Source organism: Ammospiza caudacuta, chromosome 1 (assembly GCF_027887145.1).
Source record: "Ammospiza caudacuta isolate bAmmCau1 chromosome 1, bAmmCau1.pri, whole genome shotgun sequence".
In the NCBI taxonomy this organism is placed as follows: domain Eukaryota; kingdom Metazoa; phylum Chordata; class Aves; order Passeriformes; family Passerellidae; genus Ammospiza; species Ammospiza caudacuta.
This window is the reverse complement of record NC_080593.1, coordinates 120,314,268-120,329,621: the sequence shown is the minus strand read 5'-3', so window position 1 is coordinate 120,329,621 and position 15,354 is coordinate 120,314,268. Positions and strand designations below refer to the sequence as shown.

Here is a 15,354-nt window from a genome sequence, read left to right as displayed (position 1 = left end):
GCAAAGAATCATACCTGCTCTGAAACTGCAGGTGTGAACTGCCATCAATGACTGACTACAAAATTTCTATTAAGAAACAAGGATTTGGTCATTGCTTTCAGTACTTCAAAGAAAAACACTTCCTTAGGAGGAATGCATCTATCTAGCTGTTTTGTGGGTTTTGTATCATGAACAAAAGCACATTTTATATGTTTTGACAACAACTAAGCTGCAAGTTTCATTGAGCTATGATGCCAAGGAACTATAAAAAACCGTGACAAATAAGTGGATTTTGAGTCTGAAATTCAAACAAACCCAAGTTTAAAAAACCCACTCCATCATCTTCTTTAATTAGACTCCTATGGTTATTAAATGTTGACTCAAACTCCTCAAGAGAGGATTAACTCAAACCATAACACTGCAAGTGTTACTCTGCTATTCTGGCATGATTTCATAACTTGCTTTTTGCTTACCGTGTTGTAGAGTTTATCAAACTCCGCATACCGTCGAAAGACAAACCACTCATTTCTGCCAACAGAGACCAACACTTTGTAAACCTGGAGGAACAAGGACAGTGTTATGGCCCACAAAGCTTAGTAAAACTTCTCAGGTTTAATCTCATGGTGAAAGTAAGGGCAGGTTGTTAAATTTATTGTGTAAATGCACTTATCGAACCATGTATTTCTTATAGCTAAGTCACACAGACATCAACAGAAATTATTAAAAGAACAACTAAAAGAATCTGATACTTTGCAGAAAATTTTTTAAACACCAGGTAAGTGAAAACTAACACCAAAATTGATTTAGTGGAGTTTCATAAATCAGTTGCTATCCAAAAAGAGCACCTGACCATCAGATAGTCTGTTAAAATTTAATATGAAATTTGTTAACAACTCAATAATTCATAATAAAGATGAATACTAGAGAAGCAAAGCATTTAAAATTACCGAAGACTGCCTTCACCAAAACCTAAAGAGAAAGTACATATGGAAGGTATGAAGATAACTGTTCATTTGAACACCTTGAATACAGAAGAACCCTGGCTGATGGCACAATTGTTCAGGGAGGAAGAAGTGGTGCTGTGGCTGAAATACAGCCTATTAAACATAATACACAGCACTGTGATGAAGGGAGGTATAGCTGGAACCCACTGCACACTTCAGGCCTTTCAAAGGCCATGCCACAGAGGACTTCAGTAACTAGACAGATTGTCAGTCCCTGGATTCACGAACCTGGCTGGCAGCTGTGTGTCCAGCAGGCTTCTCCTGTCTCTCAGGCAATAGCTGTCTTCACTTCTCTACTTTCTTGTACTTCCAGAAGGAGCTCAGCTATTCCTTCAGGGAGGAGGATGGGCACAGCAAGGAAATGAGTGCAGAGTGCTGCTAATTCCCAGTGCAGACTACTGGACCAATGCCCCAGCCTCCATTCTGCCCTGCAGCAGCACCTTGGCTCCCTCTCTAACTCCCACAGTGCAAGTGGCAGCCACCACCATCGGCTCCTCAGCCTGAGGGCTGCAGTCAGGCTCTGCTAACTGCTCACATAAGCTGTTCTCAGTTCCTGGCCCTGGGGAGCACAGGAAGCTGAATGGAAGCATCCAGCAGAATGCTGATGAGACTTTCTAAGAAAACCCACTTTGCCTCATGCTGCTAAACAAGTGTTAGCATAAAACCAACCCACTCCCCCTCTAGAGCCTCCCTACGCTGTAGGCAGCAAAAGCTTCAGCTGCAAAACTTGAGCACTGTCCTTGTGAACTGGGTCACTTATACAGCAATCAAATCCTGCAAGCAGTGTTCCATCACAAAACACCTCTGCTCCCCATGACTGCAGGGCACATCAATGCCAACACACTTGAGCAGAGGGCCAAGGCAGCTGGGCAGAAGCACAGAGAGCAGAGTGCACAGGCAAGCAGAACTCAGGATACGAGATGATATCCACCTCCTTGGCAACCGCTAAATTTAAACAGTTTTGTTCTCAGAGTAGCTGCAGAACAATGACACAATCAACATTTTTTACACAAGAGAGCATAGAAAAACCTGTATGAGGTCATCCAGTTCACACAACAAAGCTCTTGCACGCCCCAACTGAGGAACAGCTTCAAGTCCAACAGTTATGGGCACACTGAGTGGTAAGAAAACACACAATATCCACTAAGAATCTGATAAAAATTAAAACCATGACATGTCAGGGCTGTCTTACTACTCTCAGCTATGGTGTAATGATTAGAGGGATGTGCAATGCTTATTTGTAGAAAGGTGGGGAGGAAGAATGTAGACTTACTTAGATAATAACCTTTTCAAGTCTAATTATTCCTAATCCAAATTTGGTCTTAGAAAACTCCTTAAACATGCATATGATGCATCACAACTCATAGTATGTGGGTAAAAACCACAAAGCTTTGAGAAAAATAAAAAGGAAGAAAAATGAACAGAATTCCTAAAAACATCACCATAAAATGTCTTCCTAGATACAGACAGGACAGGATCCAGCTATTTCTGGATGCAGTAGAATTTCTTCACAAAAGAAGTCACTGAAATTAAAAGCCTTCAACTCTGTCTGTGGTAGCTCTTGCTCCTGGATTAAATGCTTGATTTTTATTAAATAAAAAAAAAATTAAAAGGTAGACTGTTTTCCAATTTTGACAGAGCAATCATTGAGAAAGTAAGGAAAATATTTATTGTCAACAAATAAATAAAAAAAAAAACAACTCCTAATTTCCACAGGGCTGGGGATAAATATTATACATCACAGGTCTGAGACAAAGTTTTCAGATTTAATCAGACAAACAGCATCCTTGAAAGAGATTTTTTAATAAGCCTGTATATGATCTGGGTGTAAAGGGAGATGAGAACAGGTCAGAAGAGAAAATTAAGCCTCAGACATCAAACAGCATAGGGACAAAAGTGAGAAACCCAAAACAAAGCTATTTGTCAAAACAGGCAAAAGAATGACCTAATATGCAGCAAGGACAGAAAGCAATTAATATAGGCTAGATATGGTCCCAAACAAGGAAATACTTTACTCCTTTTATGGAGAAAGTGAATGCTGAATCTTTTGAAAAATGAGGATCAGCCTCTATGGATTTACACAGAGGCTGTTGCCATGCATTAAATGGGAGCAAAAAAGTTTCCCTGCCAGAACCCAAAAACTGCAAACATGTAAACATTTGAAAAAAAGAAAAAAAAAGTAGTAGTAAATATATCACAAGTATGCAGTATTTAACAAAACCAAATAAAATATTCAATAAAAGATCATGAAAATGATCAGAAAGTATGAGGATTTCACTTCCAGAGACAAAACTGAAAAGCTCCTTTAATTATCAGAATGATGCCTGCTCAGAGACATGATTGTTTTTAAAAATGCTTTATCAGAGTGTGAGGGGAAAAAGCAGAGCTAGCAAAAGCTAAGTTGCACACACTTGTCTTGTTTCCATGCCAGCATTCAGTGAGCCATTGAAAGGTTTGAGCTGAAAATCAGTTTCTCTTCAGACCGGGAAGATTCTAGAAGAGTCTCAGAAGCAGCAGTGAAACACTCTATGAGCAATGGTAAGGTGAAGACTATACAGCCACCTGAAATCCTTCCTAGCCTTTATCACTCTGACCTTTCTTCTCACCCCAAGTGAAAACCCTTCTTACTGCTCTTTACAGAAATGGCACTACTATAGCTATCAGAAAGTCATACCTACCACAAATTTGCTATGAGCTGCTTCCCCCTGTATCCCTTTCTCACTCCCTGCCAAAGTACTGATGGGATCCTGTCATTACACACAGCTACAGCACAGGGGACACAGAAACAGCACTGACACATGATGGAATTCACAGTTTCTACCATGAAGTTTAGTATGACCCTCACTTCTGTTACCAAATCCTAAAATATATGTGATAATATTCGAAAGCCTGGTTGTGAAAGCACTTCTTGTCAAGCTGCTAATTACTCCCTGGCACAGAAAGCAGAAGACAGCAGGACAAAGTGTACCTCTGCACAGTGTAATCTAGGCTGGATTCCTTCCCCTCTTCTCTCTCTGCCCCCCATTTCTGATGTTTCATACTCCTTTCTCAAGAGCATGCCCCAAGAAAGTGCCTGTACACCGCCCAGGCTGTCTCACAGACCTTCAGGTAAAATGACCTGGACACCAGAGCATTAGTACATGCTCAATGTACCACACTGGCAAATTTTAACTGCAGACCTGCCAGCACTGAGGCAACAAAACAGAACTGCTCTGCTCAAGATTAGACTTTCAAAAAGGTTTTTCTGCTCACCTGAGTTTCACATGAATGCAGAGGTTTAATGAATTAGTAAAGTTCTCTTTTGTTTAAAGTTCCCTTTACTGGCACACTCCTTCCCCAAGCTACATCCTGACACACTTGCAGAATCAGAGAGCACTGTTCTTCTCCAAAAAAAAGGAGGTGAAGAGGAGAAGGAGACAGCATAACTCCTAGTAAAACACTGTATTGTTGTATTCTTCAGCAACTCCATATTGTTTCCACAGGGTTTGCATTCCTCATCTGAAGAGTGACTAACTCGCTCAATGAAAAAAAAAAATCTTAGAGGAAGTTGCACAAGAGCAACGAAACAGTTTGAGCCTTCTAAGGGAAGTATTTTGATCTTGTCATTTAGGGTTATTTAAAAGCCAAACAAAAATCCATACCACACTACTTTATTTTTCACTATGCAATGCAACGAATTTCCCACACAATAGGAAGACTTCACAACCAGAAAGTCAAACTAGAAGGTAAAGAAAGGAAGAGGGAGAGAAATGACAAGGAAATGGGAACAGGATAGGAAAAAACTCATAAGCATTAGAATCAGAAACAGGAAGGAAGACAGAAAAAAAGGTTTCGAAAAAATTTGATGGTTTATATCTTTTTTCATTTTACACAAAAAATTACAACAGTATAATAGGATATCTGTGAAAGAATGGATGTTAAAACAAAAACCAAACCCCCACAAAGAACCAAATTCACACTTTATCCCTTTACAAAATAAATGTCTTCATGAAAAATCATGTAGAATGCCAAAAATGGTACCAGAATATTTTTCCTGTACTTGGATACTTAAATATTTTATACAAGCAAATGCAGCTATTTTGGGATAAAATCAGCAGAAAATTGTAAAGGCAAGTTCTTTATGTAGAAAGCAATACAGGTAAACACTAAAATATTCACAACTTTTCACACCGGACTATGGCCACTGCTCACAAGAGCAAGGAAACTGATTTCCATAAACCTATGGAAAATAATACGAAGCTTAGCAGCAGAAGAGAAGAAAGCTGCTAGGCACCAATAGTCTATGCCTTGGCCCACAGTGCTTACTCTCCTACATACTTACAGTAAATCTCTTTTTCTTCTCTCTGTGTTCATCAGAGCTGGGAATGCTAACGCTTGGGCAGCTCTCTTTGAGATCCATTGTGTGCTTCTTGTGACAAACTCCTCACAGGACCCTGCTCTGGGTGTTGCAGTCAGGAGGTCTCGTCAACGGTACTGGTCCAACATCTGCAGCTTTTGTTGAGAAAATCTGAATTCCATCATGTTATCCTAAAGTGAACACAGAAGGAAAATTTAAGTACAGGAGCTCTTAACTCACATTGTTGAAAACCTGTGTGACAAGAACTTTTGCTGGCAGGAAATGTACATTAATATGTACATATAAAGCCACAATCATGGCTATTTTGTAAACTTTCATGCTTGTAGTTCTTTGTTGTTTCACTGAAATCACTCACATTCTCCAAAGACACAAGCACATCCAAAAGCTCATTGAGCTGTGTAGACATACTTGAAACAGATTTGGGCCCACTGCAGAGAATACTTTGTAGGAACAAAGGGCATGAAGAAATAATTGAAGATGACAACCTGGTATCAGACATCTGAGAAATGCCACCAACTTTTACATTCAGAACAATTTATTTCAATACCAAAGGTTTTCAACTGCATGAATCTCTACCAGAGGGCACTTCAGATTTGTCAGAACATGCTGAGCGCATTTAAATGTCACATCAGAGATGAAAGACGACATGAGGAAAACAAATTCTTCATGTGAGTTTTAGAGAGAGACACAGGCATCATCATGTGTCTGTCTGAATATTTACCTTCTCTGCCCCTCCTTCCCCTTACCAGGCATACTTTGTGTTTGGCAGAACACAGGGTGTAAGGTCATCCTTTCCCTTCAGTGGAACAGTTAAATTTCCTTGCAGAATGTGAGAAGGGCACAACACAAGAGACTGAGAATAAAGCCATCAAAAAGGCAGAAAGCTGAGTGTCAACTAGATGCCTCTTTACTCACAGAAGGACAGCATTTTCCTTACCTGCCCTCCCTGAGAACTAGCACATTATTTACTGGACCCCACTGATAACAACAGGAGCTTCAGTAGTGCTTATAGCAGCCAAAATTAACATTGCATAGCTACACGCCTCTGTTTTGGCCAGCACAGCACATCCATCTGAGCTGCTTCACTGAATGCAGCACAGCTTTAGAGCAAGATGTGTCTGATCAACTCACAAACATGAGAGAAGTGGCTTAGAAAGAGTGAGACCTCATCTCTTAAAAACAGCCAGAGGAAAAAGGAGTGCCCAGTTCAACACTGACTCCCTATTTTCTTAAAACAGGGAAGTATAAAAGTAAACTCTATATTTCATATCATAAATTTCCAAAAAGCACAAACTAATCCCATGCAATTTTGCTATTAGAGAGACACCCATATTTATGTTGGCACAAAGGCCGAAGCTCCTGGAATCCAGTGAAAAGATTTGTTCTTGATACTCAACTAGTCTCAGTCAGTCAACTCACTATTTTTCTTGCTCTCAAAAGCCAGATCATCAAACTTCATGTTGTTATTTCTCTTTCTGCCATTTAAAATTAAGTTAATTTTCAAAGACCTATCTGATGACTTGAACAAAAAGGAATGTTTACAACCACTATAATCACAGCTAAGTGATAGATCATCCCATACTGCAAGATACTCAAACTTTTTTTTAGCTACAATTGCATTTACTTTAATTTGATTGTTGCCTACTTCACCAATTAGGTAATTACAGTGTTGAGCAGGGTTAAGCTTCTCCCCACCTTTATTTGACTAGAACACAGTTTATTCAACACAGTTACACAGACCATGGGTTTCAAATCGGTTTCTCTTTTCCTTTGGAAAGCTACTGTTAAAAGCTTTGTTGCAAGGCACACCTTCCATAATTTTATACCAGCATGAGATTAAGAGTGTTTTCCCATTGCCACACACTATAACTGAGCTGTAAAGGTTAACTGAGCTCTTCCCCATCATAACAGGTCCACTAAAACAAGTCAACAGGCACCACTTCCAGTAAGTGTTTCACTAAGCTTAGACTTTACTAAGCACTTGTGTCAACCTTTATCTACTTGAGGTCCAGTATCAGGAACTGAGCATAAGCCCCCGTCTTACTGCTCATCACAGAAAAACAAGTAAAGCTTTAAAATGGATTAGGTGTTCCCTGATTGATATCACTCACTGTCCTTCTCCTCTTGTAAACCAAAGTTTGTTACAAAGGTTTCCAAGATGCCTGTACTCATTTTCACAATACAGGCTGTATTTCTCTCATCCCTTCAGTTTCTTATTTTTAGTGTCAGAGTTTTAAATGCCAGCACAGGAGCTGTATGGATTAAAAGCTGTAGTCTTGGAAGACTGAGCTTTATTTCATATCTGAAAAACCTCTGAAAAACAAAAGGAGGAAGTGTCAACCAGATTAATTCAGGAAGAATTTATTCATCTTACTGGGGAGATGAAGAATAAATCATCTGAGAAACCAAAACTGTAATGTTCACATTTTGTTCTTTAAGCTGCCTGGAAGATCACTGGCTGTGATTATTTTCATTCCTTGAGGCATCTCCTCTGAGCCGTGCCTGGGTCACCAACACTAAGCTGAACTGACAAACTTGGAAGAACTGCATTTTCACTCTGCCACTAAGCTCCAGTGGATCAGAGATTTCTTTCAATTTCTATTTGCCTTGAGCATATCAGCTCTTGAGAGCTTCTTACATCTGAACTGTAGGTCTGACTACAGAAATAGGGACAGACTTGCCTTAATCTTTACCACGCTGCAGTTAGGAACACAGCTGTGCTTTAAACAGCAGGTAAAATCACTAATGCTGTGATAACTACATGAAGTAATAATGGAGAGAAAACAGTAGAGACATTTTAATCCACAGCTTCAAAAGTGGAAATTGCAGAATTTTAAAGGATGCCAGGTACAAGTGAGTTGAACAGACACAGTCAGCAGAGAATCTCTACCTCTGGTTACAGCATTTCCTGGAACTAAAAACAAGCAGTCCCTCGGCTCAACTTTGATAACAGACCAAAGGGGAAGGGAACTTCAGAAAAACCACATATCAAAGTAAGTCCCCTCAAATCAAACTTGGCCACCAGTGAAAGATGTAGATAATGTAGATAACCTGCAAGACAGATTAATGCTGAGACCAGAAATAGCTAAAACTTAAACAGTCTTATGGAGACCTGGAACAGGAGAAAACACAGAAAAAGTTATAGAGTAGATCAGAAATCACCAGTCCTCCTGGCACAGTTTCAAGCCTATCAACAGCTACACTGTCCATTTTCTCCATGGATTTATACAAGCCAGCAGGATTTTCACTGTTTCCTGCAGGAAGCCACAACAACATCAATTTTCAGGCTGACCCTTGCCTGCAGTAAAGAAAGAGCATGGCAAGAGCAGAACCCTGACACCATGAGAGCATACACAGATCTACTACACCCACAAATGAATGCCTGACTATAAAATATTCAGTACAGCTTCCTCATAGCTGCATGCAAGAGGCAAACACAACATAGTTTAGCAGTGTGTGGCATCCTCCTTTTACTCTCTTCTACATAAGCAAACTGGATTAGAAAAAGTTTCTGAAGTTTAATCAGACTGTTTTATCTTGGACTGAAACATTTTCTCTTCTTTTTAAAATGGTAATGGCCTAAAGATGGTAGCACGATAATCAAAAGATCCTTTTCTGGGTGCTTATGCTTCAACCTCTGCCTACAATGTCCAAGGCTAGATCAGGTAATTGTGTACTCATCTGGTGCCTCTCCAGCTGCTGCCACAATGCCTTAAATACCTCCAAGGCCAGGGCAAATCACACTCACTCTGAGTAAGACAAGGGAAGCAGGGACAAGAACAGACAAAACCCCCAGGAGACTCTCCCTGCAAGCATGTTTGGAGGCATCACCAGGATCCATATCCATTGGATCAGCATATAGGCACTTCCCCAGACACTAATCATCTGCCCTGAAGGACTTAGTTTGGGACTGAACCATCATTAAACCAGCTGCTGAAAATCTCACCTGTGATTCTAATTACAGAAGGAGCCTGCATTTAAAGAAACTGAAAGCAAGGCACAGGAGGCACTCCTATTATTCACTATTAACACTACCCTATTTCTTCTAACTTTAGAAAAAGTATCACCTTTGGCATGCTTTTCATCACTTCCTCAGTTTTCTCCACAAATGCACTGATAATGGCTCAACATACCACTGGGCCTTACGCAATCTTGTAGAAAGCCCAGAAAGTCAACTTTTTCTCAACTTCTCTATGGAGAAATAGTGTCCCATTCTCGTAACCAGACAGCAGCTGACACATAGGAAATGGGAGACAAGATATTCAGAATCCAGTGCAACACAAGTACAGGATGAGGCACTGCATGTGAAGTCAAGGGGTTCATAAAAAGCCAAAGGCAAAACACAGATTGCTAATCTCTACAGAGAAAGGGATGGCCAGAAGCTGTTCAATAACAAGGTTCTGGAGAAAATAGGTTTCATTCACAAAAATACATCCTTTTAAATATCACATTACATCCAATTTTTAATACAGTAACACTAGACACCATGGTAGACCTCTAGCAAGACTTCACCTGAATTAAAAAACAGAGCACTAGCCAAAATACTCTAGTCAGTCCCTGGCTTAACTCCACAATAATTTCTAGAGTATAATTTGAGAGAGCTGAGAACTGAGCCACTACTATAAAGGAAAAAGTTCTCTGTTTACACATCCACCCACTACCTAGCAGTTTTAAAAATTTCTAGTAGCACCACTCCTCTGCAGCAACATGGGCAAAGTCCAATTCAGCTGAATCTTTCTAGTTACAGGAAAGGACTGCAAATAAAGTGAAAATGCAACCAAAGGAATGAAATAAGTAATTACCCTCTTTTTGTCTCTATCAAATTTACTTTGGAGAAGTCAGGCAAACATTACCTTCCCATGACTGTTACTGCACCCAAGAACATCCCTTCTGCCCCACCTCCCAAAAGAAGCTCCAGTAAATTACTCTTAACTGGCCTATAACAAGATCTGTGGCTTGGATTAGACCTATTTGCATTCATATTTATTACATGACAGAACACAGGTTCTCTGCTGTGGTAAGCAAACTCTGAATAATAAAACAGGTCTTAAGAACAAATACAGCCAGTAAGAGGCAGTTGTCTTTTAATCCTGAACACATCTCCATAGTAATTCCATTCTCCAGTAATTCCATTTAGCCTGTGTCCATAGTACCCACAAGGATCACTGTGTGTCAGACGGTACAACTTACACAAACAACAGAGTATATTAAAAAAATCCAGTTTGTATTACACTTGCTACCTGCACATTTCCTGGTGTGCTTTCTCAGTCTGCCTATACACCAGGTCCAATTAAATCTTAAATGTAGATGCCTAAGGATAGCACAGCTCAGGAGTTGCAGCAACAGCACCATAAACAACTTTGAAGAGCTCTTAGAGACAGCTGACAACAGCCACCTGCAACATAGTCAGCTCTACATAAGAGGGCAGTCAGACTTCAGTAAACACCAGGCAAACAATCCAGCCTCATTTTACCCCTCTGGATGAAATTGAAATGAGAGAACATCACACTTCAATTCCAGATTTATTGGACACATTCTTACATGACCTTCAACAAAAGTCACCAACGGCTCTCCCTCAATTTCACTACATAAATACAGAATTCCAATCTGTTTAAGAGGGATGTTACTGCTAACACATGGAACATCGAGAGAGTACCAGGGTTTTATGTACTGTAATCAGCAAAAGGTAAAATCCATATAACAGAATATAGCTGGATAATAATATAATGGAATATGCAAATCCAAGTTACAGGCCACAATCCAGAAATCACTTTTGAAGTCTGGGCTTTACAGAATTGATGGCTGCCTAGAACCATAAAGGTGTTGGATAATGAAAAGACAACAAATTAAACACTGGAAATATAAAAAGCAAGCAGGAGAAAGACCCTTTAGCACTATACAAACTGCCCATCCAGTTCATCACCAGGTGATTCATCGTGTTACATCAGTGCAGCCACAGCAATATTCTACATCCATTCTTCAGGAGAGTTTACAGACTCCCACAGGTGAGAGCATACACTGAACTCTCACATATTTCTGGGCTGTACAGAGAATGAGAAGGTTCAGTTCATAAGGATTCACAGATTAGTGGCTTATGTACAGAAAACAGAATTTAGTGCAACAGCATCAGATGTGGTGAGGCTGTAATTTACATCACAGGTGGGAATTCGAGGCTGGAAAGCAATTTTAACACATTATGTTGTTATTATTATTATGTTACATTATCATGTAATCACTAGTGCCTACTTCTTCAGCTTTGCCAAGGTTTTTAAAACAACCAGTACCTCTCACTGACATGGGCAAGTCAATTGTACTGCATTTCTGATCTAAACGAGAATCTCAAAGTATCTTTTAAAAAACAGGTCAGTTTTCTGGCTTTATGTTACAAGAAATACCATGTATGGAGACTACCTTAACAACACTGAACTTTCCAACATGCTTTCCAAAAGCTAGTAACAATTTTTCCTGAAATCTAAAGTATCATAAAGCCTTCAGGAAAAGACTCCTCCATATGCAGCTTCTGTTTTTACCATTAGTTCATATTACAGTCATTGAAGAGACTGATGTGCAGGTGAAGGAAAAAAAAAAGGTCAGAACTATATTTAGACACTGAGAAGACTCTAACATCAAGCCTTAAAAATACAGTCTCATTCTATGTGTGTCTATAAAGCCACTTGGAATGTCTGAAATAAGTTAAAAACAAACCTTAGCTACAAGGACACTGCAGCAAGTGATATTCACAGAATACTGCTGAGCTGTGATGAAATGCACTACCCGCATAACAACGCATCCTAAGTTCAATGGGGAGTAAGAAAGGCGCATTCCATCCTGCAAAACAGCAGCACTGACACCTTTATGAGCTCCTAGAGGAGGAAAACACACATAAACACACACAAACACAAGGAAAAAAAAAAAAAAAAAAAAAAAAGAAAGGACGAGCTGTCAAAAGAGCTTTAGCCATATTACTTTACAACAACCTTTTAATTAACCTCCACAAAATTGAATTCCTCAAGGGTACCTGAATTTCGACAAAGCAGCGTTGCCTAAGACGCTTCAGCGCTGCTCTTCCGAAACAGCAGCACATCCTGGCTGCGAACCATTCGGAGAAGGAGGAGAACGACGGCGCCGAGGCCGCCCCGGTTCCCCTCCCTGGGTACCACGGACCCGCACCTACCTCCCCTACCTCCTCCTCCTGCTGCTCTTCCTCCCCCTCCTCCTCCTCACGGGCGCAGCCACCGGCTACACCGCACCGCGGGGACCTTGGGAAGCAAACCCAGCTTCTCTCGCCTTCACCCCAGCAACTATTTCTGGGCTCCTCTTCCAGGACTTGTAGGAAGTTCAGGCGCTGTTCCTCCGGCTGCCGGCCCGGCTCCCGCCGCCGCTGCCCGGCGCGGCCATGGCCCGCCCCCGCAGGGCAACGCGCTCGGGGCTCGGCGGCGGCGAAAGGGAAAGGGAAAGGCGCGTTGCTCCGCCTGGGCGCCGAGGCTGCCGCCGCCCTCCCTCTCTCTTTCCCTCCCTCCCTCTCTCCGTGCCTGCCTCCCGCCCCTCCCCGCCCGCGGCGCCAGGCTGCCCGCCCGCCCGCGCAGCCCTCCGCGGAGCGCGGCCTGCCCCGGGCTGGGGGACGGGGCCGGAGGGGAGATCCTCTCCCCCTCACGCCCTATATATATCTATATCTATAGAGCCACACTAAAATAAAACACTTTAAAACCCATATTTTGTTTTAGGGGCAAGTTTTCACTTCCCCTAATCCCAAGGCTTCAGGCCCCTCTTCTCTACCCAGCCCCTAGGGGGATGCTCCTGCTTCTGCTGGGCGGCTCCCCACAGAAACTCTGGAAAAAAAGCAACGCTCGGGTAAAAATAACTTTAAAACACCCCTGCGCACACGAGGGGTGTCACTTTAACTCTCCAGTGTGCCCAGGGGTGCCCACAATCCACCGGCAAGGCCGTCATTAGGCCAGCCAGCCGCTGTAATGACAGCTCTCCTGCTGTATGGGCAGGAGCAATAACACAGGGGAAATGAGATAGGTTTGTGTGATATCTAGCACTGTTTAGGGAACTATTTCTGCAACCTCTGAAATTTCAGGGGTAAGTTTCAACACCCCCACTAAAATTCAACCAGACGTCTTAAAATGATCTGTAACTTGCTAAGTTTTCCTGAGCAAACTGAGGCCATAAAACAGTTATAAAAATATAAATTATAGGGGGGAGGAAAAAAAGCTCTTTTAATGACAGTATCACTCCTCACTTTATTTTGTTAACGAGATCTAAAAGTGTGAGACAAACAGGAGTTAGCATGGATTCTGTTTAACAGAAAAGACCACCACACCCATTAAAGTAAAGCCTCATGTTTACTGAGGATCTGCTGTGCTTTCAAACATTCAGAGAAGGCTTAAGAGGCAGGGAATATCTAATGCAAATGGTAACATTCAGCATGAGTTAACAGCCTATGCCATTTTAGCTTCCTCCCCATAAATACCTGAAATGTTTCTTGGGATTTCAAAGGCTATGCAGAGAATGAACACAAGTGTGAAAATACTGCAGCCCACTCCAGTGTATTACCACTGTAACACAAGGGTGTCCCCAAAACCCCACAAGCTGTCATAAGGAACTGTTCCATTGATTATGGAGAAGCCCCATGTTCTACAGGCCTGCCTTCACAAGACTTGTATTGGGCCTGACAGGACATGACGGTGCTCATTTCAACAGTCACAGGTATTGGCACGTATCTGGCAAGCAGCAATTCAGGAGATCCTGTTTCTGAACAGTGCTGCTTGCTGCTGAAGTATTCCTGCATAATACTACACTCATGTGTCAGGCACTGACAGCCATCCACGCATTCTCCAAAAACAAATCAGAGAAGCAGTCTGGCAGTTTTTAAAATACGTCAGTGTTCGGATTAGGGTGTTGTAACTGTGTCCATACAAGCTACAAGTCAACTGGATCACAAGCTTCCATTTCAGTAGAGGCCACACAGGAAGAAATGACGGATTTTACCATTCTAACCTGCCCTTTCCTGATTTTGGAGCTTTGTGGTTTTGGATAGGTACTGCCAGATATTGAGACTTGGCATTGTAGCAACAGCCTTCTCTGCTCCTTCAGATCTGCCAAGGTATTTGCCTCTGCATTCACAGAGAGGATTTTAAGAGGCTTTGTTAGGACTTCTCGAGGTGAGCCCCAGACCAGAATGCTTCCGAACTTCAGTCAGCTAGAATAACTCACTGGCAAATAATTTAGTCAGGTAATCTGTATTCAAGAGCTATTTTACTTTGCAGTTGTTGAGCAGTGTTCTGCTTCTGTCTGCTTGATAGTTTTCAGTTAATCATTCACTTGTCGGCAGATCAGTTAAATGGAGCTATTGGACTGATTTACAGTACAGCCTCAACCCAGGAAAGGTGAGAAGATGACCCTGGCTTGGAGATAATTTAACTCTGTCTCACAGTCTAAGCCCTAAACTTTTGGCTAAAGAGCAGCTTTTTGTCCTTCCTCACACTGAACATCCCTCTGCAGACTGGGCTGTCGAGCAGTTAATTTTATACAGTTCCTCTCCCTATTCTGGAGTAGATAATTAGAGATTAGCAACACGGTACATATCCTTAAATTGTAATTTGCTGAACGAATTCCACAGTACATTCATCTGTCTAGTACATCATGCTATGCAAAACACTGTTAAGGTCCTAAAATTTAAATAAATTGTAATTTACAGATTTGCTTGGTGAGCTTTTAAAGGCTAGTATTCTAATGTCAAGGTAGATACCTGGTGGTTAACTGCATAGCACACAGAGAAATGCATGGAACTCAGCTTGCCTTTTAGTGAAGTTAAAGGTCAGCATTCACTCTGACATTTTTGTCCCCAGGAACTCCCTTGCATTCCCCATTTATGTTTTCTGGGCAGTAATACACACAAAGAACCTCATTTCCACCGCTTTGCAGTACTTTGCTTCTAAGGAATGTTACAAATCCATGTAGTGTGCTGCCATCCCAACTATTTTAAGCCTTTTCTCAAGGCATATCAGT

At 41.4% G+C, this 15,354-nt stretch overlaps 1 protein-coding gene across 5 annotated transcripts in view; it reads right to left on the bottom strand.

Annotated features, from left to right (window-relative positions):
• The window catches only part of SGK3 (serum/glucocorticoid regulated kinase family member 3), a 55,442-nt gene that overhangs the window by 21,165 nt on the left and 18,923 nt on the right, over positions 1-15,354 (bottom strand). Inside the window, exons 1-3 of one of the 5 annotated variants that reach the window (XM_058816674.1) lie at positions 12,515-12,741; positions 5,305-5,510; positions 453-536 (exon numbers count right to left, since the gene is read on the bottom strand). In XM_058816674.1, the coding sequence (XP_058672657.1) occupies positions 453-536; positions 5,305-5,382 (162 nt within the window). In that variant the 5' untranslated portion in view covers positions 5,383-5,510; positions 12,515-12,741. Of the gene's footprint in view, positions 1-452; positions 537-5,304; positions 5,511-12,045; positions 12,126-12,514; positions 12,742-15,354 lie in introns of those variants that run through there. The other 4 variants (XM_058816837.1, XM_058816903.1, XM_058816755.1 and 1 more) reach the window with 4 other exon arrangements.